The sequence below is a fragment of the Aquila chrysaetos genome, chromosome 10, assembly GCF_900496995.4.
Source record: "Aquila chrysaetos chrysaetos chromosome 10, bAquChr1.4, whole genome shotgun sequence".
Lineage (NCBI taxonomy): Eukaryota > Metazoa > Chordata > Aves > Accipitriformes > Accipitridae > Aquila > Aquila chrysaetos.
This window is the reverse complement of record NC_044013.1, coordinates 21,057,156-21,081,299: the sequence shown is the minus strand read 5'-3', so window position 1 is coordinate 21,081,299 and position 24,144 is coordinate 21,057,156. Positions and strand designations below refer to the sequence as shown.

Genomic DNA, 24,144 nt, shown 5'->3' with positions numbered 1-24,144 from the left:
TGGGTATGCATGGGGTTGCATCGGTGCAGATGAGAAACATCCCTGCTCTACCTGCTTCTGTGCCAGTTTGAAGACAACAGCTGAGGAGCTGCTTCCAGTCCTGCTCCCTGCCTGCTCCCGACCGTGGCACTCAGCCCTTCAGCATCCTCTGCATCCTGCAAAAGGATTGCAAGAATTTCCTAATGGCAACTTACTCTCTGGTTGCTCCAAATGCTATTTAAGTTTCAGGATCAGCCCAGGATATTTTACTGCGTTTACAAAGAGCTATTTAAAAAAGGCAATAAGCAGTCAAATTAACCTCAGACCTCAGGAATATTTTCATGACACTCTGATCACTAGTGGTCAGGCCCAGAGATATATTCTTTGTTAGCTCCTCAATGGAAATAGTTCGTTGAAGAAGTGTCTCCTATGAGGTTTGTAGTCATAATTTGCAGCTACAAGAATAAGAACAGCAATTAGGTCTTTTTCTTGTCTAACATGCTGCAAGTGCAAATTAACTTAAATGTGTACTTCAATTTTGGCTGCCTTCTGAAATCTGATGGCAGTAGTAAATGATCACAGTAACATTACCTAAAGGCTGTTTTAAAAAGTATTCAGAACCAGTATTTTTTAAATCATCCGGTTCCAGTCTTAGCTACTAGCGCAAACCAACAACTTACACTGGATGTACAAAAGTGAAATTATCTAGCCCCTGGATGTTACTGGCACGTGACTCTAGCCAAACAGACACTTGCCACTGCCAAGCTGCACTATTCAAAACAAGTGTTAAAATAAAACTTGACAAAACAAATTTAGAAAAGAAACAAATGCCACACATACAGATCACTCTGCAGATTGTGGGTGAAAACATAACCTAAAAATAAAGTACCCTTGTAGTTAGCGGCAAAGGCTTTCCTCTTTGTGAATAAAGCTGGTATTGTACCAAAGATGTGAGCAGCACACAGTGATGTTCTTTTAGAAACTTGACTGTAAGCTTCAACCGGCACAAGAGCAAGAACCAAGCAGAAGTTAATAACATTGGCATAGTAGCCCACTACAAAACTATAGGAAAAAAGAGCTTTGACAATATGGTTAGTTAAAAAACTGTGAGTCTGACTTGTCTGTTCTTCTGAGCTGCCCTGTGTGTAGCCTTGGGAAAGTTACTTTATCTTCTTGCACATCTAGACCCAATTATATGATGAGACTTAACTGTTTCTAAACTTCTTGTAGACATCTGGATGGGGGTCTAAAACAATACTGCACTCAGTCAGTCTATCAAAGGCAGTTTCAAAGATCTGTGCCGTTTCCCATTGTGTGAAACAATTTTATGTTTTCAGGCGCAAGAAATGCGCTGCTATCCGGGCATCACCAATTGTCAGTCTCCCAGTCAGAAGTTAGGCAGAAGGTGGACAGGCGGTGGGGGTGACTTGAAGCCTTACCCGACCCTCACATCCACCACTAGTGACTTTCCCTAGAAGGTTAACTTCAGTACAAGTTCTCTTGCATTTAACTAAATCAAATGCATTTGTGATAAACTTTGAAAACCGATGGCAATTCATGACACTAATGATTATGGCATAAAGTGAAGGGTTATGTTAGCTGGAATCCTAACACCAATAAAATTTATCCCTTCTTACCATGAGCTTACAGCACAGCTTCATAACACAAGTGAACTGAATCAGTGAATCACCACCACCAAAAGGGAGGTGGTGGCTCTCCACCTGGAGAAGGGAGGAGAGCGGGACAAGCTGTTGATTTGGCTGAAACCTGTACAATGAAACTATACGCTCAGTGTGGCTCTGAATACGCTGTTCTAGGCTATGGGTTAGGCATTCAGCCATATATACCATCTCATATGCAGCAACTGATGCTGGACCATGATGTTACGTTTCTTTGTGCTTCCTTGCAGTGAAGAGGTAAATATATAATTAATATTAAGGGCGAACATTTAGCTCCCCAAAGTGCAGGAAGCAGGACCTTCAAATCACCCCTTCATTTCCAGTTTAGCCAACCCTGCAATGTTGGTTACTTCACTGTGCAGTGACTAGTGTGCCCGGTGCTTTGCAGACATGGCACTTGCAGGGTATAATTCTGTGACTGGAAGAGATCAGACAATAAGCAAATAAAAATGAAAGAACCTGTTAAAAGCTTTAGGGTCCCCATCTGTCCAGGTAATACTTGGCTCTTGCACCAAAGAAACATGAGCTGAGGAATAGGTTTACAGAGAGTTTATGAACTCTGGTTAATAATGAAACTATTATTATGATAACTGGCTGCACTACAGAATGCTTCAAAGTATATTCCTGCCTGTCAAAAGGGCCTCCAGACTGCGTCCCACAGATGGGGGATCTAAGGCTTCCTCATCTTAGTGACTCTTCCTTTGACCACACACATGGTAAGGGAACAAGGTTGGCTCACGCCTGAGATGGGGTGTTGTTGGTCCATGTATGTCTGCAAGGGCACCAGAATTTGGAGCAAATGTAAATTTCAGATCAAAAAATTCAGACATTGAAAGGGAAGTACATAAAGAAAGAAAAAAAATCAAAAGAAACATGAAAAATCTGAGCAGAAAGGGGGGAAAAGAGAAACAAGCATTTTGCAGTGGTGGGGAGTGCTTTGCCTGAGGGACCAACCACGACTAGGAAAGGAGATCTGAGCTAGCAGAACCTCACTGTGCTGCGGACAAGTCATGGGTTGTGGGAGGACCAAAGCAACCCACGGAGCAGGACAGCAAACCAGAGGATTCATCCAAATAACCAGGAAACAAAGGTAAGGATTTTTTTTCCCCCCAATTTGTGTGTTTCTTGTATTATCAAGTAAATAGCAATGGTGGTTTAGATTTCTAGCAAAGCTTCTGTTATGGACTGGACTATCTTGTCAACTCTTGAAGTATAAAACTTCAGAGTGAGAGCCAAGGCTGTATGAAAGACACGTGCTTATGCTACTTGCACATATGGGGAATCAGCAAAAAATGCACGCACTGTTATCTCGTTTGAATAAATCACACTGTCAGCTGAATCCCAGTGCTCTTAAGCTTCAATAAAGTTTTGATGCCAAAAGGAGTCTAAAGGGTACCTTCCCAGAAAAATTAGCAGCTGTGACCTGCAGCTTTTGAGCAGGAGTTCAAAGCTGACAATCGAGTTTGTCTTATCTGTGTATGTAGTATCATCAAGAATGGTATGGGTGTGAAGAGCATGGTCTTCCTGAAGAAAGCTTTCACTAGTCAAGCAGTTACCAAGGCACACCTGGAGGCACCATTATCAGTAGGTGTGCTAGGAAGGGACTGCATTTGCTGCTGGTGCAATTATATTCGAAGGCTGCGCTTGTAGGTCTGGTTGGTTGTACCATCAAGTATATCGAGAGTCAAAATTAATTTAAAAATTGTAGTTTACTATACTATCCATTTTAAGGATAACAGATTTATCACTCCTGATATAGTTAATCCTTTCTGCTCTGTGCACAAACAATATTTCATAAACTTCACCTTGAAATCTAGTCAGAGATTGTATTGTCCTTGCTGATAGAGACATATACAATGCCAGAGGAAGCCAGAAGGTCTAGCAATGGAAATCCACCTCTTAATATGTCAACATTATAATTGGTAGTTACGAGAAGGGGTGGGGTGAAATACAATATGCGTTCCTAAAGAAGAGATGCCAAAGCCAGCCATGTCTTATGCTGACATACTACACGCAAGAGAAAGACAAAAGCTGCTTCTCATGGCTGCAAGTAAGAATTTAATTTTCAATGTTCAGTGATGTAGAAATAATACCTTTAATTAAAGCTTCTGTAGCATGTCCTCAAAATCTGTAATTGCCTCTCTGTATTCAGGCAACAGCCACTTTGATTGCTTTGGGGTAATTCTTTGGCCAATAATCCAATAGAGCATGTAGTCTTTAGCACATTTTCTGGCTAATTGACCCTCAAAGAGCTCTGAGTTCCCTGCACTCTTTGTTGTCAAACACCTTGCACAGTTTCTTTTCTCTACCTTACTCTCCCTCCTTTTCAAAAAGAAATAGATTAAAGTAGTATTATAGGCCTACAGTTGCACTAAGCCTTCAAACCCGCTCGTTTGTTCCTATAATTTGAAGAAACATCGGAAGCTGAAGCTTAAGAAGGTAATAGAGCAGAGCTTATCTGGCCTCCGAAGTCTTTCATCTTAATTCTCCATCCCCTTAGTCACTCCATCTGCCCTTTCACTACCTCATCCTGACTCACCTGGTGAAGTATTTTACCTGTGCTACATGGGACGGAATTTAGTTTTGTGAAGCTAGATGTTGCTTTCCTTTTAAGGATCAGGTTCTTCAAATTTTTGACTAATTCCTTCTTTTGGCAGATAATGCTTAAATGCAAAGTCACAGGACACTATCAGACCAGTCAGTATTTTAAAAGGCAGCTACGTTTTCTTGCCCATGTACACAGTGCAGTCAGGCTCCCAGAACCTTATGCAAAGCAACAACGACCTCAAAATCATATCCTGTCATGGGATGATTTACCTTCAGCTAATTTTTAAAATCACAGACATTCTAAATCTTGGGTGATTTCTGGAACATACTGAGAGACCAATTGCTCTTAAGTTGCACATTGTCAGCAGTTCTTCCCCCATATACTCTCATGCCCAGAAAAAACATACTTTGGGATTAGTGGGATATTTATTAACTTTAGTTTCCTGGTTTGTAAGTCCTGACTAAAGCTGTGCCAGAACAATCTCCACTCCCCAGATCACACCTAACTGTAACAACATGTCAGGAACTTCAAATGAGTACAATCAAGTTTAAGGCAGGCACCTTAGATTTATTCCCCCGCCCCATGAAAATAATTAATGCTTGAAAAGATGACAGAAGAAATATCTGTATGATATGAATGAATATGTCCTCCGTCTAAAGGACATCTTTCATTCTGATTTTTTCCTATGTTTTTTCAAAAGCCTCCACGTAGAGGGCATAGCAGAAGAGGGTAAAGGGACAATCAATTATTTACCTGGACTGGTACACTGGATATCCAAAAATAGAGTTGAATATTAGAGTCCTTGTGCAGACAGGGAGGCTAGGGAATATGGAGAATCATCCACAAATTTGCAGTGGTCAGTCAGTCATCTTCTCATGTTACAACTAAGCCAATGGGTGCATTTTTATTAATTTGTATCTTAGGGAGGGTGTGAGAAAAACTAGTTCTATCTCATAAGAGCCCTTATATAAAACTCTACAACTGAATATATTCTATTCTGTATTTGACTATATTTAAGACTACTTAGGGATCAATGATATTGTTTACAAACACAAACCTACAATACACCATAAGCAGTGTGGAAATAATCATAATACTGCTTGGGTCCAGAGTCAACTGTTGTTAGTCATGTTAAAGTGTGTTGCAATGATGAACTGGGGACTGGTGTAGCTAGCAATCTTTCCTTCATTTGCCTTGAGAACAGAGACTGACACAGACTTTTAGGCTAGATTTATTTTTCATTCTTGCTGTAGAGCATCCCAGGAGCTTTAACAGAGGTGTTTGGTGTTGCTGGATGTCAGGAAGTGGTTCAGGAATGTAATAGGTTTGGTGCTCCTCTTTATTCACCTGTGTTATTCTCAGGATTACAGCAGTGCCAGACACTTAGGATTATTTGGGTAAAAATCACTGTGCTCCTGCCTTTCCTAATGGAAGGTAGTATTTGGGTGGCTGCTGAGGCTAGGGAAAGCAGACATTTTGGGTCACCAATCTGGGTAACAGGATTTCAGGTATTTCAGTGCTGGAGTACCAGGGTAGCTGCTTAAATAATGTGTACAGAAAAACACAGGAAAGTAGGAAACCTAGAAAAAAATTCTATCAAATTCTGTGGTTTTTTCTAGAAATCAGTATTTGTGTATAAAGCTCAATAAATTTGCATTTGTGTGGCAGTTGTGAGAAACAGCAATTCTACACTGGAGTTTAGCTCTACTGTAGAGTTACCATTACATAGCTAATCTTTGCTTTTTAGGCCAGTTTTATCTGATTTATCCAGATTTATCTGAAACGTTATACTTTGACCTGTCTAAAAGTCACAAACCTAAGCTGATATTGTGTCACAGCTATTTATAAAACTAGAGAATTCCTAATCCCAAATAAAGAGCTTTTTTTTTTATGACGTCTTGCTATTTCACTTGAGTTAGAGAACACAAAGCTTTGAATATTAAAAAACTTAATTTCTTCCTGTTCCATGACTGTTTTTATCCATCTTTAAATATCTAAAGGAATAATTCATCCTTGCAAACGTCAGAATCTGTCAGAAACTAGGAAACAATAAACCATATTCTTTATGGTAGGGGGTATAACATATTCTATGTATGCACGGTAAGGCAGCAGATTTTAGCTTTTAGGCTCTGCTTTCATACAAGCATTAGAGAATAACAAGAACCAGCACTAAGTCAGTCTGCAAGTCTACTTTAGTATGTCATATTTAGTTTGCATGTTGTTTATTCACTTCATGTCCTAGACCAAGCCATCCTCCCCTCCCAATGATTTGACATTACTTGCTGAGATAAATAACAGCCACCTGATGTTATGCTTTCACAGCTACCACGTTTCATGCCTTTCAGAAAATGACTTGACAAACTAGCATGGAGTAATATATAATTAAAAATGAATCTTAGCAGTCACTAGAACTGTTAATGACTTAGTTCTAGCAACTAAGATTTCTGTTGCAAACCAACGCCTTGTGCCTAAAGCACATGGCTGCACCATGAGGAACAGAAATGCTTGAACTGGCTGAACGTGAGCCAGCCCAGGACCAGAAGCAATACTGGGTCTCCAACAAATATGGCTATTCTGTTCCTGGACCTAAACAAGGAAGGTCTGTGCCCAGCACATGTACTGGATTGAGTCTGCACTAGCTCAGCATTTCTTTGCTTATCTACTGTTTTCTAATACATATACCACAAGCAAAGGTAAAGTCAATTCCTCCACCATGGGCAACAGAAATATTAATCTTGGGATCCTCCTGCATTCACATTGATCTAAAAGTTTGAGCCAAAATCTTGCAATTTCCCATTTAAAATTTTAGTGCATAAATAAATGTTAGAAAATGTATGCAAGATTAAATTTGAAGCACTGCCCCTCGGCCTCCGTATCACAGTTCAAAAGTCAAACCAGATCAGAGAACTGCTTAACTACAAGCTATAAATTTGACATGATCCCAATTGCTAGCATTAATATTGTAGTGAAAATGAAGGCATGCAGACACTTAGTTGGCCTCTAGCCATAGCAGGCTGTGCAGGAGGTGAAAACAGAATCGAAGGATGAAGCTGTGGCACTGGTCAAGTGTAGCACTTCACCAGAGAAGCTGGTGCAACCAGACCTGCAACCTGACCTTCACCACTTACTTAGATCACTGCCCCCGTTCATCGAGAAAGGAGATGTGAAATTTGCTGCTATTTGTGCTACTGGCTTGGATTAATCATTTCTTTTCTAGAGAAGGCTTTGCAAAATTAAAAATATAGTTTATGATTAAGAAATAATTTTCTATTTCAAAATGTAAGGAGACAGAAAAAATAGAAGTTAGCTAGTTCTATATTATATAATGTAAACTGTGCCAGATGTTTAAAACTTGATGCAAGGAAGAGTTTTATCTGTTAGACTTGTTATGATGTATGATTAAAAAAGACAGTTGTCTTTGTGGGGGTGGGGGGCAGAGTGGGGGGGAAGAATTAAACTCTGAAGAGGCCTCCCCAGTCAAGGAACAGCAGAAGAGCAAAGTCTTAGTATCAGGAAGAAACTAACACCTTGAGCTCAGGAACACAAATGCCAATGATTTAGATGGTTCTGGGAGTTGACAAAAACTGGTAGAAAATGAAAAGTCTAACTGTCTGGAGAAATGCTACTACTTCTGGGAGCATCCCTAATCTGTCAGAATAAAATGCAGTGGGAAGAAAAACATTGTAATCTTTGTTAGTTAGTGTTTGTAAAAAGAGGAAGGTAAGAGAAGATAGCTTGTGTCTCTTTACAAGTTGACTTGACAGCCCTCCCCAGAATATTTTTGCAGTTACCATAGATTTTTTTCTTCCTATTATTACACTACAGGAAACATACTTCTAAATGAGTCAATTCAAAGGAGTTTCTCTTCTGAAATAAACTTCTGAATTTGAGAAACAAATATTTTCTTTGTTCTCTTATTGAACTCATTTCATATGTGGGGGAAAAGTGTGTCAAACATCATTTGGTGATGAAAGTTTAAAAGACAAAGAAGTCTAAACCCATCAAACCTTTTATTAACCCATGCTGTCCTAAAATAATGTACTTTTCCTCTAACTGATACACCTTTTTTGAGGATAAGGGTTGTGCAAGCAGATTATACTTGAAGGGTATTGGAAACGAACGTTCAAAAACTTTCAGAAGAGAGCTGAAATGACCATAGGAATGGAAAAAGCCGTCCTCAATCTCACTTCTGATAGCCTCTTTTTTTCATAATAAAAATCAATTGTCTAACACAAAGCTAATAAAATGAGACTTATTTCCTGAACCAAACTATGGGTTTTGCCACAGACTCTTTGTGTGCCTGCCCTAACTGCATCACTTGCAACAGCAAGAGACCTCTGAGATGTCTAGTGCACGCATGATGTCAAATTTTGATAAACCAGGTTTACCCGGAGAAACTCCAAACACTGTAGACTCCCACTTTGGCTAATTAAATAAGATAAGCAACTGTCCGGGTTCATATCTTTGCCAGGTACCTCCTTGGGTCTTAATCCAGTTACAACCAAATTTGAGGCATCAGCACTACTGTGGGAAGATACTTTATAAGACAGAAATAAACTTGGCCTAAGTTTGTAGGGATTCAGTTCCCATAAATCTGAAGGCCTGTATTTACAGGAAGGAAATAAAAAGCAGAGATAATAGACAATTAAAGGGACATTAAGTGAGCAGCCACACCCACTTTATTAGATAATTTAATTTTGAGTTGTTAGAACTGTAGTTCTTCACGTAACTAAGCTCCCTTGACGCTGCAGGAAAAATTGCTCAAGAGAAAAGGATGAGAAATTAATTTGAAATTCATTAGATCTCAAAGTGGTGGCCAACACTGGAAAAGCCACAAGAACTAGTGACAAACATCCAATTGCGCAAGATGCCTTATAATTAAGCTATTGTAATGATCAGTGCTGGAACTCCTGAAACCCCTTGGAGAATTTGAGTAATACATGTAAAAGGACTAAAATCAGTCAGATCTAAAAAACCTGTCCTTGCCTCTTAGTGTTGTTAATTCATGAAGCTGACTAGGAGGGGGTAGGGTGGGGTACTAAACAGAAAAACAGGAGTGGAAGATCAGGTGATCTTCAAGAACATTTATTTGATCAATGAGTAGTACTAGTTCCACAACAAAAACTGGGAACATTTTTGGCTAAAACACTATCCATATTTAGTGCTGAAGTGAAAGTGATCAAAAATCAGAAAAGCTACTTACAGACAAAAATGAGAGAAATGAATTGCACTACATAAAATGTGATTAATAACAGTGGCTGAAAATTCACCACGGAAACTGAATAAATTAGGAAAGATTAATGACTGGCAGCAACACAGACAGCATTAGAAAGATTTTTAAGGCTATTTGGAAACAAATTGTAGGTAGAGTACTTTCATCTGCTAACAAGACTGGTTGAACTTTTTATGTGAGACAGAAATATGTAAGTTTTTAATAAATATTTCTTTTCATCTGGGGGAAAAAAAAGGTATTCTTGACTATAATAAGGTGTCTTCCAGTACACTGAAAAGGTGAAGAATATGTTTGGTTACGTCTGCCAGGACTAGGATGTTTCTGAGATGCTACGAGTCTCAGGCACCAGAATTATGGTGCAATTCTCAAAGCAAATATCCTGCCTGCTGCTGTTAACTTACAGTAAGACATTGGGGATTCTGTAATACTAGAAAAATGTTAATGTGGTGTCAGTATTCCAAGGTAGATGATACAGATTGATCCTTGGTGAGAAAAAAATTATTTGGGAATTGGCAAATGTGAAATTCAGAGGACTTGAATACAGTCAATTACCAGCTGATATGTTTTTATTGAAAATGGATGTTGTCAAACAAATCTGATTATCTACCAAACTGGTAATTTGAAACTATAAATGCAATTACAGGGATGAAATAGCACCTATAAAATATCTATTCTTGAATGCCACTTAAATGGATTAAGAATTGACTGGTATCTTGTAGTATGCCACAAATGATATTTGGAGGCTTCATAGTAAAACTGGCACATTTCCTTTAGTTATCTATGAGTAAATATACAATTATTGACATTCATGAACAATGCAATGGCTGCCAAGACAGGCAACTGAAAGGCCAAGATTGCCATTAAGAGAAATCAAGCTACAGTTCCTTAAAATAAAACAGGTATTAACAATGCCAAGTTCAACACGGGTACTAAACATCTGTGTATATTACAGTCTCCCAATTTAAACTGATCACCATAGATAGATGCCGGGGTTCAATTCTATTACATGTAACTCAGAGTTAGTCCCAGACTTCCCTCCTCTTGTCTTGTGAATTGAGGTTCACAGTCTAAATCTTCTTTTAAAGTTGTTTGTTGCATAATTATTATTATAAAAGCAAATGTTTACTGATGTTCTTAGTTATGGAGGTAACTATTACACCTCTAATTTCACAGCTAAACCTTGCCAAATGAGAAGCTATTACTATGATTTACTGTGGAATTAAAATTTTCTACACTTTACCACACCTTTCATTTAATTAAATAAGGGCAGTAAAAAGAAAGGAGTGCAATTTCTCCTTTTTTTTTTTTTTTTGAAAGACAACTGTCAGTTACTGAAGGAAGCAAGACTTAGTATGCATTTATTAAGTACACATGTTGAACAAACAGGCTGACTTCCCAGCTTTACTAAGCTGTTGATTACCCTAAAAGAATGAATGGCATGAACATTTACTTAAAAACAAAGTAAAAAAAAAAATCCCAGAGTTAGCTGAAATTCACAAGAATCAATAATGTACAAAAAAGTGGCTCATGTCAGAAGCTCACACTATTCAGGGACTGTTTGTTTTCACATGAATGAATGCTACTTCATCAAATACCAATTTTGTCATGGAAGTTAGTGGGGCAAACAGTGAAGCAGTATCAATGCACGGATTTACCATTAAGATTTTCTGTGAAACTGTCAAATTGCTTCATTTTCATAAAATCTGGATATTATTTTCCCTTTTCAAACAGCTTGTGTCCAATTAACTTCCATTTGCAAAGTCCAGAGACTCTCAGAAGGTACTGCAAAACTAGGGTTTCTTTCCTGAAATAAGGGACAGGCATTCTAAATGTTACAATGTGAGTGAGGATAATTATACCTTACACTTCATACCACTCCTTTGAAGACTGTGATATAGGATCCACTGTCAGTACTTACTAAGCCTTTTTTTATTCTTTTTAGCCTAAGTAAGACTTTACTGTGGACCCAAATCCCATGATTAACATTACCTCCTGTAATGATGGTCTGGATTTCTGGAAGAAAATAGTTATCTCAGATGGTCATCCGGAAGTACAAAATGACCAAAATGTTGCAGAAAACATACCCATTCCTGCAGAGATTAAAACTTGAAACAAAGAATACCTTCCAATATAATTTTCAGAATGCCTCTAGTTTTCAATTCAAGGGAACTGAAACCAATGAAAGTCAATTTAAAAATAAAAAATTTTATTAAATTACCTGACAATATATGACCAAATTTGTTGGTTCTTTCTACCCATACTTTTATCGTTTAAAAAGTTTGATTTTATTTTGTTTACCTCCTAATCATACATATCCATACTGATCTTTAAATTTTATTAATGGTATGGAACTGGCTAAAATCTGAAGAGTTTTATGCAATAATCATACTCTTTTCTATCTATGTTTGATTATGGATGCCTATGCTATAAAACAAACAATGAAAAAACAAAAATGCTTTTCTAGGCCAGTAATTATAGGATTCACTACATATCAAAAAGTCCTTTCTGTGCATTTTAAGACAATGAAGAGCATTTCAGAGTTCTGTCTTTCAAACTTTATAATTTTGTATATTTAGTGGTAATACAAAAAAAAATATGGTTCCATTAGTAACTTCAAGTAACTGAAAAGCATTGAGTGCCAAATGTATGTTGAAATCTTTGAATTCAGTCACTCAAACCCCTCTTCCTTAAGGCTGCTCTAAAAAGCTCTTCTCCATTTATTACTTAGCTCAGATTACACCAAAGTGTAGTGCAAAGGCCAGGGGAACATCACAATTTCACCCATATTTTCTAGCATCTGTAATTTTTTCACAGGTGTTGCTATAAAGGCAAACAGGCTCTGACCTTAAGGTCAAATCACAGGGCACTTAGGTGTTGGTAGAACAGAAGGAGCTTAAATAACCGTGATTTGCACATATGGACCAAACAGGACTTATAGTACAGGCATTTCATTTTTCAAACTGAATTTGGAAAAGAGGCAAATATGTGCCAAATACATCTCTATCTATTCTTTATTGCTCATTTAAAACAACACTTTTTCCCTGTATTGTTTTCCAATAATCACTGCAACTATTTTAATCAGTTACACAAGGAATAAAAATAACTGGACTAAAACCCTACCTTTACACTGTGTTGTTTACTACTCTCAAGTTTTGCTTAAGATCACATACAGAAAAAGTATCTAGGATCTTTCTAAATCAGCGTTGTAGGATAAACCCATTTCTCGCTGTACAAATTTTAATTTGGCACAGGCAATAAAAAAAAGCATGCTCCATAAACATACATCTAAAAATCCACGCCGTGGGTAATGTCCTGATTTAAAACCTCTGAAGTAACTTGCACTGTTCATCTGAATTATTTCAGTATCCTGCAGTCTCTTAAGATGTTACAGGATATTTTTTTTTTTTCACTCAGCGATTGACCTTACTCCATCATCTGCTGACACTTTCTCTCTCACACAAGCTTAACTGACACATTACAAAGCAAGTTTAAAAAAACCCAACAGAACAACAAAAAACCAAAACCAAACAAAATCCCCCAAACTACTTTGACTTCCAACCATCTCTGTCTGAAGTGAAGGTCTTTTAAGTAAGTTGGTGCAGTGACACTGCATTCTCTATGGCACTAGAGTATCAGCCATCTGCATTGTCACCAAGGTTAAATTCCAATGTCAAGAGAACTGCAAGCAGTCTACATGCCATCCCAGGAGAGTTTCTGAATCACTGGTGAAACAGAAAGTAGTAGGTACTTTTTTCTTTGTCTATAGCCAAAAGCCACAAACTGCTTGTAATATATTGCATATGACAAGGCATAATCCGTCCTTTACACTAAATGCATTGTGGAGTAACGTCATGGGAATGTAGGGATTTTGAATGGGCATTACAAATCCCACAGCATCAGGAATACTAAACAGTACTAGTATCTAGAAATAACTCCTTCACTGTGTTTGGATTATTTTTTGAGGTCTTTTTTCCAGTTTCTTGAAGCCAGCCATTCATCATTGAAATGCTACCATACAAGATAGAAAAGACTTCCAAATATTGTCAGTACTAAAGCAAACTCTTGATATGTCTATTCAAAAATGAGCTACAGAAGAATTTTGAAAAGGAATTTAACAGTTTGGTTTGACTTCAATGACAGCTGAGTACCCAACTGCCAGAGGCTCTTCCAACCCCCGCACTGCACCCCGCTTCCAAATAAGAAGCTTTGCTATTACTTGTTCTGTGCTTGGCAGAATTCCTCTGGTCTACCTGGGCATCCTATTAACAGTATTCTAATAAACCCTTTGAAAGTCTGCCTAAATAATACTGAGCAAAATAGTACTTTGTCAAAAAACAGGAGGAAAAAAAAGTGTCAATATATATGACACAAACGTGCATTAAAGTGCTAGGAGACCACTTAGTTGAAGTGTTGTGTTTGGCATCTTGGCAGGGCACTGCAAAACAGGGAGACATCTAACAATTTTTCATTAAAGTTCTGTGAATAGGCAAGCTCGGTCAGGCTGTCAGGGACTCTCTGTCAGTGCCACTTGTTCCAGTAAGTGCAGAATGGAGGCACTTCTTCAAGCTGAGTCAATTTGAGTCAGTGTCTCATATCTTTGAACACCAATGCATGACATATAAGTAAATCATAGCTGCTATCCCTGCAGTCTTGCTTTTCTATACTGTATTTACTACACTGTTATTTTAAGTAGCATAGTAGATTAGATGCTGATGCTTGCTCTCTTGCATCAACCTATGCTCTCTCAATGAAGTAATGGGGTCAACTTGCTTGCTTTCTCTCTTACATGCATATGCATATACTCAGAGGAGATTTTGCACTTAAGGATGTTATTTTTAATTCATGTGCAGCTCACCCTGTAAGGAGAAGGAAGAGGGCTGTTATACAACTACTTGTCTAAGCAGCAGGTTCAGTATCAAAGACAGCAGGTCTTTGAATAAAAGATATATAAGGCATATATATCTTCCTATGAATATGTAAATAAAAGGTACATATGAATAAAAGCTGTAGATAAAGCTATGAACTAAAAGATCAGGTTGTCTTTTCCAGGCACTGTTGGCCAAAGAGAATACAGTGGGTATCTGGTATACTCATCAATTCAGTGAATTCCTACTTACCCTTGCAATCAGCAGATTAATTCATTATGAACAGTCCATGAAGCTCATGGCATATGCTTTACTGTAAGTCTCCTTAAAAAGCTGTCAACTCACAATTTATGTAAAACTACTCAGAATAGCTCACAGAAAGACAGCAATCCCATTTTACAATCAGTGAATGCAGTTAATGCCTTTTCATTATCATTTCATCATACCGCAGTATGATAGCATATATAATAATATTAATCCTTAGCGCCTACTGCTGAGAACAACCAAAAATTCACCTCAGATTGTAGGAGAACATTTGAGCTCCAGAACAACCTCTGCTGTATGCTGCAGCTCTGTCTTCCTTACCTTCAGTTGCCTTGATTGTGTAGCCATTCTCTTCATTTGGTGGTACTTCAAGAAGCTGCATGACCCTGTCCAGCAAACCATGGATAATCTCAAACCCTGGGCTCTTATTGTAATAAACTGCACAGAAATGCCTGTAGTTTCTTGCACCTACATCTGAAGAAGAAGGAAACAATTATGTTATCTGGGAAACTTTATCACACTTTCAACCTTGCCTTTTATATCAGTTTCCTGCTGCCGTACTATGAGGCACTTGTGGCTGAAAGGAGAAATGAGTATGTAAAATGGCTTCTCTGACACACCTGCCATATAATCTGAGGAAATAATGGGATTTCTTTAACCCACTGGACTCTCACAGTCAGAAATGTAAAGAAAGAAATGTAAAGAAAGAAGGTCCTGTGCCTTGGGCAGGAAACAGGGTTGTTACATACAAGCATCTTCTACACAGTGACAGGTACCAAGCATACAGTTAAGTGTTAAAGAAATTAAAAACAGACTAGCCAAAATGTAAATACTCAGTAAGCATCAAGAAACTTGTGATGCTGGTGGGAAAGCTAAATATTTATAGAACTCAGCTGCAGAATAACTACCAGTACAAAACAACTAGCCCACAACTTGAAATGAGTAATAACATTAGCATGATGATCTATGAAAAGATCTAAATTCACCCAGGTTTCCAAATCACAACTGATGCTTTTCATGATCATCTTGGACATCCCCGCAACCAAGTGACTATGAAAAATGTGCTACATTGCACAAACTCAAGACTGTGACGCAAGTGTCTCCCACTTTGGACAGTTCCTTAAGTCAAAACCCTGCCTTCTCCCTGCTCTAACTTTTCTTACATTATTGATTTAATCAAAATATGTTTTTCTTTTTTAAACTTTAAAAATGAGTATGTGGTAGCATGTTGTTATACTTGTACCCGTAGGCTACACCATTGCACTCTCTAGGACTACTGTGGCCTACTTCAAAGCTTTACCAATTATGGGTTTCAACATTTTCACTTTTTGAGAGGAACAATCTAGGAATAGAGTAACAAGTCTATTGTCGCAGCTGCCAATTAGTAGCAGTGAAATTCAAAATACTGATTAATGTGGTACTCGTTTATTGCCTTCAGGTCTTTACCTTCTCAAGGTTAAAGTGCAAGCATGTGTTCAGCAAGGTTGGCGTATACAAGGGCAAAGTTTGCTGAAACCAGGGAAGGACTCTTTATGTGACTGTCCTCTTCTTCTAGACATTCATATGCTTTGCCAGCATGTTAAGTATATACATTGCATTTCAGTTTGGACCAGACCTGCACTTCTGAAGGAAATCTCCTGATCATCCCCACTTACTGTGCTTCTGTTCACACTGTAAAGCAATCCTGCAGCATATAAACCAGACTCCTTTCACCTGCAATTCTGTCAGAACAGGTGTTCAGAAGGGCACCTGAATAGCTACAACCACTCAAGGGCATTCAGCATACATCATCAGACTAGAACTAGTCAAAAGGACAGCTTACATGCATATAGCATGGACTGCGAGTCATCAGCTGATCTCCTTCCGTACTGCACTGCTTCGTAACACTGACACATAGTGCAACAAGTTACAGCCAGATTTTCACGCACAGATTTCTTCCCTTTCTAGAGAGTCCTCTGGCTTCTGTAGTCTCCTAGTTGCTCATGTCTAGATGGACATTCTCATCTTTCTCTTCCACTTAACTGTGATTAGATATAGGGAGGAAATGTATTTACTGACAGCAACTGCATTCCCTTTAATACAAAAAAACCACAAACAAAAATCCTTCTAATCTATAAATACTTGTAATGTTTGAGGTGAAAGAGGGAGTAAGAATTTCTTCAGTGGTCAAGGAATGAAGAAGGAATGAGTAAAAAGAGCAAATCTGTCTGGTCTGCAGGTTAAGGTAGGGCAGCACCATGTGACATAGTTGTATGTGTAGGGATTTCATATTTCTTTCCAGAAACTACCCAAAAGAAAGGCACATGAAATCGGGTATATGCCAGGGTAAATTAAGTTCTTTACACAGTCAACCTGTGTTCATGCTGAGCATGTCGGGACCTCTGGTCATGAAACATCTCAGCTGGACTTAGTGTTCCCAGGAAAAAAGGCACTGCACTGCATACTGCTCATAGAAAGTGTGGTTAAAGATCCCTATATGGTTAGTGACTTCATGGCAGTTACAGCTGCACCTGTGGTCTGAACTGTACTTCGACATAGTTCTGGATATAAGTATCAGAACTAAGCACCTCAGACGTCAAGAGACAGTTCTTTTCTACAGGCATCAATTGTTTGCTGCTGCATTCAATACAAGAAATAAGGGACATCAAAATAACAGGAGCTAAGCTCAAAACAAGAAAAGGAGTGGGTTCTTCAGGCAGCATGGAATTAAGTAGTGAAACTTCTTCACCACAGGATTTTGTGAATGCTAGAAGTTTACATGGCTCTGAGGACACAGAGGAAGTTCAGAGGAGATAAATTTATTACTTACTACAGACAAAGAACCATATTTGAGTTGGGAAATCCCTGAGCTACTCGTGGCCGGAGAACAAGGGAGCACTCTGGAAGTATTATATATGTGTACCCGGTCTTGTGCTTTTCCCTTGTCAACCACTTTTAGCTAGTGTTACAGACAGGTTATTGGGCTAAACGAGCCTTTGGTCTGACCCGCCATAGATGATCTTTGTGCTTGATGTACAGTGAGCTTAAATACAAGCAGAAACTTTAGCACTCACTGAGTGTTCCCTGAACTGTTAATATCTACCACATAAGAAATTAGAGATTATTTCAAATTAAATTTATATCTTGTTTATTTGCTCCAACTAACCATTTAGTAATAAAATATCTGTCAAAAACTAAATGGGAAAAAATTTACTAAGTGACTAGAAACGCATGGATTAAAAAGGACTGCAAAATGCAGGAGCAAGAGCCTACACAAAAGATGAGAGCACAGCCTTTTTGAGCCAAGAGTCATTCAAAACTTCTAGGGCAGCAACTTGGCAATACAGCTGTAAGTTCTTTCATCAGTCACTGAAAGCTGAACTTACTGTGGCAGTAAGTCTGCATTTGTCACTCAGGATCTTTTTCCTGTCATTGTAATAATTTGCAGTGTTAAATAATGCTGGAGAATCCAATCCTGAAGTTAAAATGGCAACACAGAAAAGTAAAGGCTACAGAGAAAATAGCAATAAATCCAACATCTGATTTCTGGTCTGCGCACGCTGGCTGTTCAGTCCCATCATATCTATCTCTGCTTCCCAGCTCTACTAAGATACTAATCAGTAATACAGTCATGAATGGTGGATAACTTATTTTCATGTTCTATTGAGCAACAGAAAAGAAGAAAATGTTTTGCCCTTCCCTAAGACAACACGTTCTTTGGGCTAGACATTCAGTAGCATGATTTCCTTTTTTTTCTGTGAGTCATTATGCTAGCAGAATTTGTGACAACTATCTGAATTTTAATTTCATTATTATTCAGATAATCAATGGTGTCTTCAGATCACTATTCTTAACTAAATCATGAGAAATAAACATACAAAACAATTTTTATACCTAGTGTTTTCAACTGTAGAAATCCTTGGTAAAGGAAAGGATGCATTTTCAAGCATTCAAAAAAGCTGTGTTATAAAAGTTAATCCTTTACAAAGTTGTATTACAACACAAGAAGTTCATTCACTATAGGCGACAGGAAGAAAAAAAGAAAGATTTAGGAACTGTAGGCAAAAGCTGGTGGATGTTAGAAATGCTTCAGTTCTTTATAACTCACTTAAGAGATCTCTTGTGTCATGCCATGAAACATTTCTATTTTTTAAATGAGCCTGCCAAATATGTCAACCTAAATTATATATATATACACACACATATATATTTCTGAGACTTCAAAGCACTTCCTGGGGATGCTGCTGAAAAACAATCCAAAGGATGGGCAGCTGGTTAGGAATATGTGAGCCAAAAGAGTGCAGAGGAAGATAAAGCAGTGTTGTACGCTGCCCTCTTCCAGATTAGAGATGCTTCAGAAAAATGACTTGGTGAACTGAAAGGGGGCACCTGCTCATTTAAACTTGTATCTTAGCCTCACAAAAATCCAGAACTATTTTCTGCATATAACCAACACTTCCAGACAGTTTGGGAAAATGCTTCAAAATATGGCAGCAGCTCTACTCACAAATGTGTAAATTGTGCCGAAATGTGTGCTACCATAAGTTTGCCAGACTCTCCAAGATAACTGGTCAGAGGTGATTTTCTAACGGATTAATTTATTTTGCTGTGGTAAGGGAGAGAAAGGGTATTCTTCATTAGGACTGGTGGTATAAAGTGATGATTTATATGCTGAACTAGTGTAACTATCCTACCAGAAGTGACTAGCTAGTGTTACAAGTTAACCACACAGATGCTGTGTAACATATTCAAAATAAGCACATTTCCTCCTGCCTTGAGAAGAAACTTTTCTGCTCAGATTTGGTTCCATTTATTTGTATTAAATCTGGCACATGTTTTGCTAATTTAGTACATCAAACCTTTCTGCCAGATATGTCTGAAGAAAAATATGTTCGGTTCACCTTGGTAAGCATGAGTTCTGTGTAAGAAGGTATTTTATTAAAAACCAGTGTGTTTGAAAGAGCTAGGTTCATTCACACATGAATGACTACAAGATGCCATTTCAAATACAGTTAATGTCAGTACTCTTTGACCCATACTTTTTAAATTATTAATTGGAAATCCTGCATGCCAAAATCATGAAATAATAAAATTAAATTAGTCAGTCTGATGACATAAGCGTTCTGCAGGAAATCTCATTCCATATGTGAGAGGACAACCCCACATTTTTCAGTGGTTGCAGAGTTACCAGTTATTTCTTTCTCCCCGCCCCTTTCAAACTGTTTATCAGGCAAGTTTAATTTTGGAAGTAAATTTGGGAAAGACAGTAGTTGTACTAAACACAACATTAAAAACAATTTCAGATACTGTTTACAGTCTGCAAGTGCTCAACCTGTGAGAGGGCTGCCCAAGAGCATAGGGCACAAACCTGCTGCCTCAGAAGTCTTTATTCATCATTATTTCATCTATTGCAATGATTCCCATCAATATGAAGTACACTACAAAATCAGTCTTTATAAAACTGTTAAGCAGCCATCCACATAAATGAAAGCTTTCAAGAGCTACAATTAACACACACAAAATAAAAGTAACAATTTCACTTGCAAATTTTATAAATCAGAATAAACGGACTCCTTAGTCCAAGATAAATAGCCCCACTCTTAGTTCTGAAGAATGCTGATGCTATTCTGCCATCTGTACCATGTTTTTTGCATTCTAGCTAACTGCATGCCCAACAAGGAATGAGCTGCAGCACCAAACTGTCTGTATTTAATAAAAAAAAGTCTACATGGTTTGCTAAAACTGCTTATTTTGCTTGGCAAGGCTTTTTTTCTTTTCTTTTTTTTTTTTAAAAAAAAGTAATCTACAAATTAAATTCATCACCAAAGCAATTTACTTGCCATTTTGTTTATGCTTTATATAAACCTTTGTTTTGCAGATCCCAGATACCTTAAACACAACCACTAAAATCTGAAACCAGATAATAAAACAACAGAACCATTTCTGCTGCTGAATTTAAAGTAATGTCAGCCTTTTTCACTGAGGCAAAACTTCATTCAGAGTTGTAACTCAGTGTACGCGCACTTTTCCCAAAAGCTGTAGCTTGTGCACTCCTTTTCCCCTAATACACCATATAGAAAGAAATGAATCAATAAATTTAAAAAAAAATTTTAACATTTTAAAATCCATTTTTACAGTTCATTTTACTTTGATACATTTTTCTAGATAAAAAGATAATTTGAAATTTTGATCCTGTAAAGTGAAATCAGTGCAAAGAGGCCCCAAAACACAGGAAGGATTTCACTGAAGCTTTTGAAAAGTGAACTAGCTGCTTTGGCTGTTTCATGTAAAACAATTAAGGTCACAGAACAATTCAAAGGCAGCCATGCTTTCTTAGCATAGTTGGATGAAGTGGAAAGATAAGGAAAATCTTTTTATAGATGACAGAGGAAATTTTATACTGTCGGGCTTTTTATTTAAGTATACATTTTTATACACAGACTTGCTCCATTCTTTACCCTGTATCTGTGCTACCAATCTATTTCTTCATAGTGGTTGTCAGTTTTCCAGAAGATAATTTTGGAGAACAAATACAAGCAATCGTGTTTAAAGAAGATGGAAAGATGGAAAATGGATTCATGTTGAGACACACTGACCCCAAAATTTTCCTCTGAATTACAGCTGTCCAGAATAGAATCTGTCTGCAAATACAACCTGCTATTCCCAGGCTTGAGACATACTGCTTTTCAGTTGGCACAGCACTGCACATCTTTGAGACTGCAACAGTTTAAGCAGGCTCTAGTACTGTAATAGCAGCATGCCTTCGATATTTACTACTTTCCAAGGTTTGTGCCACTTGGTAACATTACCAGCAGGTAGTTTCTCTCATGAGTTACACCCCTGATAAGAATACAAAGGAGCACTAGATTAAGAGCAAGTAAAAATGGGTGCATCAACATAAGCAATTTAGAGCAGGGTTTTTTGGTGCAAAATTGTCTTGCATTTATCCTTGCAGTCTTGCAGTATTCTTAACAGATTTTAAGGGATATTCAGATGCCTAAAAATATTTGCAACATACCTACTTGCACTTTTGTGAGAGCATTTAAAATGGAACCATATCTCTAGGCACTCTAAAATGTAGCCTGTTATGCCAGTCTCTGAACTCTTGTGCTATACACATAAATAAACCTATGTAGTATGTAATGACTATTATGTTTTCAAAGAAATACAGATTTACTTACTATTACTATTTTGTATGTAAACATATTTCCATTATCAAAGATTTTGAGGAACCTTCTCTTACCTGTATTAGGATCTTTTACTACAATGTCAGAAATCTCAAAGAGTTTGAGAGGCAAGGGCATCTTTCGGTTAGCAGCAATAGTTTTCAGTAGCCCGGGAAGGAGGGTTGTACGTGCCACCTGCAGGACAAACATGGATGCTGCAAGTGAAATACCTTCCAAAATAGATAACGTTAGGTTTCTTAATTTTTTGTTTTGCTCATTTGTAACAAGAGTTTAAAAGTAGTCAGGTGTAAATACTGCACTTATCTCTTCTGTTTATGCATCTTTGCTTTAAAATTATTAAACTTGAAAATGTACATTCTCTGCATGTTCTTTATACTGCATTTTCTGAAAGAGCATGTATGTGAGCTTAAGAATAGGTATCGTTTCACAGATGCTTGAGCTACAGCGCAGGATAGAAAAACAAATAATATAGAAAGGAGTGCAAAAAAATTCCCATAAATTTAATCTCACTTATGCAAAAGGTATTAAGTGTTATTTTGGAAATATTAAGTGCTATCTGAAATATTATCTTGATACCTCCTGATATCAGTCAATGATATAGGCAGAACCTAAGTAACAGAAACAGATATATTCAGATTGCAGTTGTGGACAACATGAAATACATAGAAAATGTATGCAAAGAATCAAGCAAGATGCAATCATATTACTGTTCTTACAGATACATTCACATATATTTCCTGTGTTCTCCATTCAAATACTTCCTTAGAAGTGCACCATTTTAAAATTTTTTTTTCTAACTGGAAGAGTCTGATTCAGTAAATCTAATGGAAAAGGGATGGGAGTGACTCTCTGCTGCTTGACTGCAGGTAAAAAGTTACCATGTGCTCAGCCACAGCTACTTCTTATCATTGGTCATGCAGCATTTCTGTCTATTTACCTTTTCCTAACCAATAAAGAGTTCCAGCTGCACACTCAGCTGGAATAGGGTCCCTGGCATCATCCTGCCCTTGTCTTCCCAGCAGAGAATAGGGGATGGGGAAAAAGCCATCCTGAGAATGCCGTCACAGTTAACATCTAAAGCTGAAAGTTTATAGTGCATCACAAAGAGTAATCCTTCCCAATTTTCAGGGAGGCCTACAGATTTTAAAAGACTGAGGCTATTTTTGCCACAAGGAATGTTCAGCCAATAATATAACAGCTTAGCAGCATTGCTACTGCAAAGGCCTGCAGTCTTTGAAGAACAGGAATCTGAAATTGTATCTGGCTAGAGGGGCTGCCACTTTTTCTCTTTTTGTTCACACTCAGTATTGTTTGTTTGTGGTACATTCTGTATTGCTCAGTTGTAATCACCATGCCAGGTGATAATAGCCTAAACAGATTACAGCAGTGTCTTGCATGACTGCTTATTTATGGTACCAAATAGAACAGAAAATACATGAAGGTAACCCAAAATTCTGTTCTTCAGTCTCAAAGCAGCAGAAGACTGTTTTTAGCATTAGGGATAAGATCCAGAAAGGTATTCTAGATGCTCAGAGAAATCAGACTTACTGAAGAAGATCTTGAGGGGAAAAAAACAACAAATCACAAAACACTAATACCCACAAACTGGTGAAACTTTTCTAAACCTTTCTAAAGAGTGTTTACCTTTGTATTTCTTAGGTTAGAAACAAAAAAAGCCTCTAAATTTACCTTCCCTGTAAAGTAAAGAAAGCATCTTTTTAAAAAAACACTCTCTAAATGAAATACAAAAACTACAGGTACACTTTCAGGTATTTTCAGAATTGCTGACAATACTGTACTTGAGCTCTCACTCTCTGCTCTAGCGAAGATGAAATGAGCTAGAAATGGGTATTAAAATACTTAAAGAGCAAAACAATTTAAAAAAAAAAAGGAAGAGTAATAATAGTTAATAATTTTTAAAGAAACATATCCAGAGCTCACGAAGTTTAGAGGTTGCCAGGTCTAGTAGTTCCACTTATATTCAATGGCTTTTCTAAATGCGGGAGTTGATCAATCATCTGGGATTTTCTGTAATAATACAGCTCAATTTTGCCACTTGCTGTCATACAGAGCATGGTATTTTACGTTATTGAAAAGCTAGTAGTATTTCACACTGAATAAGGTATTTCTCAGTGAAGGAGTAACAGAAGACAACGATTACCAAGTTTGGCACATAAATCTGCGCATCCTCTTCAATGCAGGAAAAGTAGCTCTATAGTTTATAAATTTAATTTCCTGTTGGTTCCTTTCTCTCCTCTTTAAATATAGAATCTGTGACAATGTTGCTCTCAAAATTTGACCAGTATTATCTCACCTGAAATTCTGCAGTTTTGGGGTTTGCTATGCGCACTGCTTTTGTTGCAGAGATATCCATGCCAAGTTTATCTGCTATGTCTTCTTGAGAACACTG

General features: G+C 37.6%; 1 protein-coding gene across 3 annotated transcripts in view; it reads right to left on the bottom strand.

Moving 5' to 3' along the window:
* The window catches only part of FARSB (phenylalanyl-tRNA synthetase subunit beta), a 41,040-nt gene that overhangs the window by 1,869 nt on the left and 15,027 nt on the right, over window positions 1–24,144 (bottom strand). Inside the window, exons 14-17 of one of the 3 annotated variants that reach the window (XM_041126732.1) lie at window positions 24,049–24,141; window positions 21,791–21,908; window positions 14,890–15,042; window positions 10,828–14,295 (exon numbers count right to left, since the gene is read on the bottom strand). In XM_041126732.1, coding sequence (XP_040982666.1) covers window positions 14,291–14,295; window positions 14,890–15,042; window positions 21,791–21,908; window positions 24,049–24,141 — 369 coding nt within the window. In that variant the 3' untranslated portion in view covers window positions 10,828–14,290. Of the gene's footprint in view, window positions 1–10,827; window positions 14,296–14,889; window positions 15,043–21,790; window positions 21,909–24,048; window positions 24,142–24,144 lie in introns of those variants that run through there. The other 2 variants (XM_030028232.1, XM_030028233.1) reach the window with 2 other exon arrangements.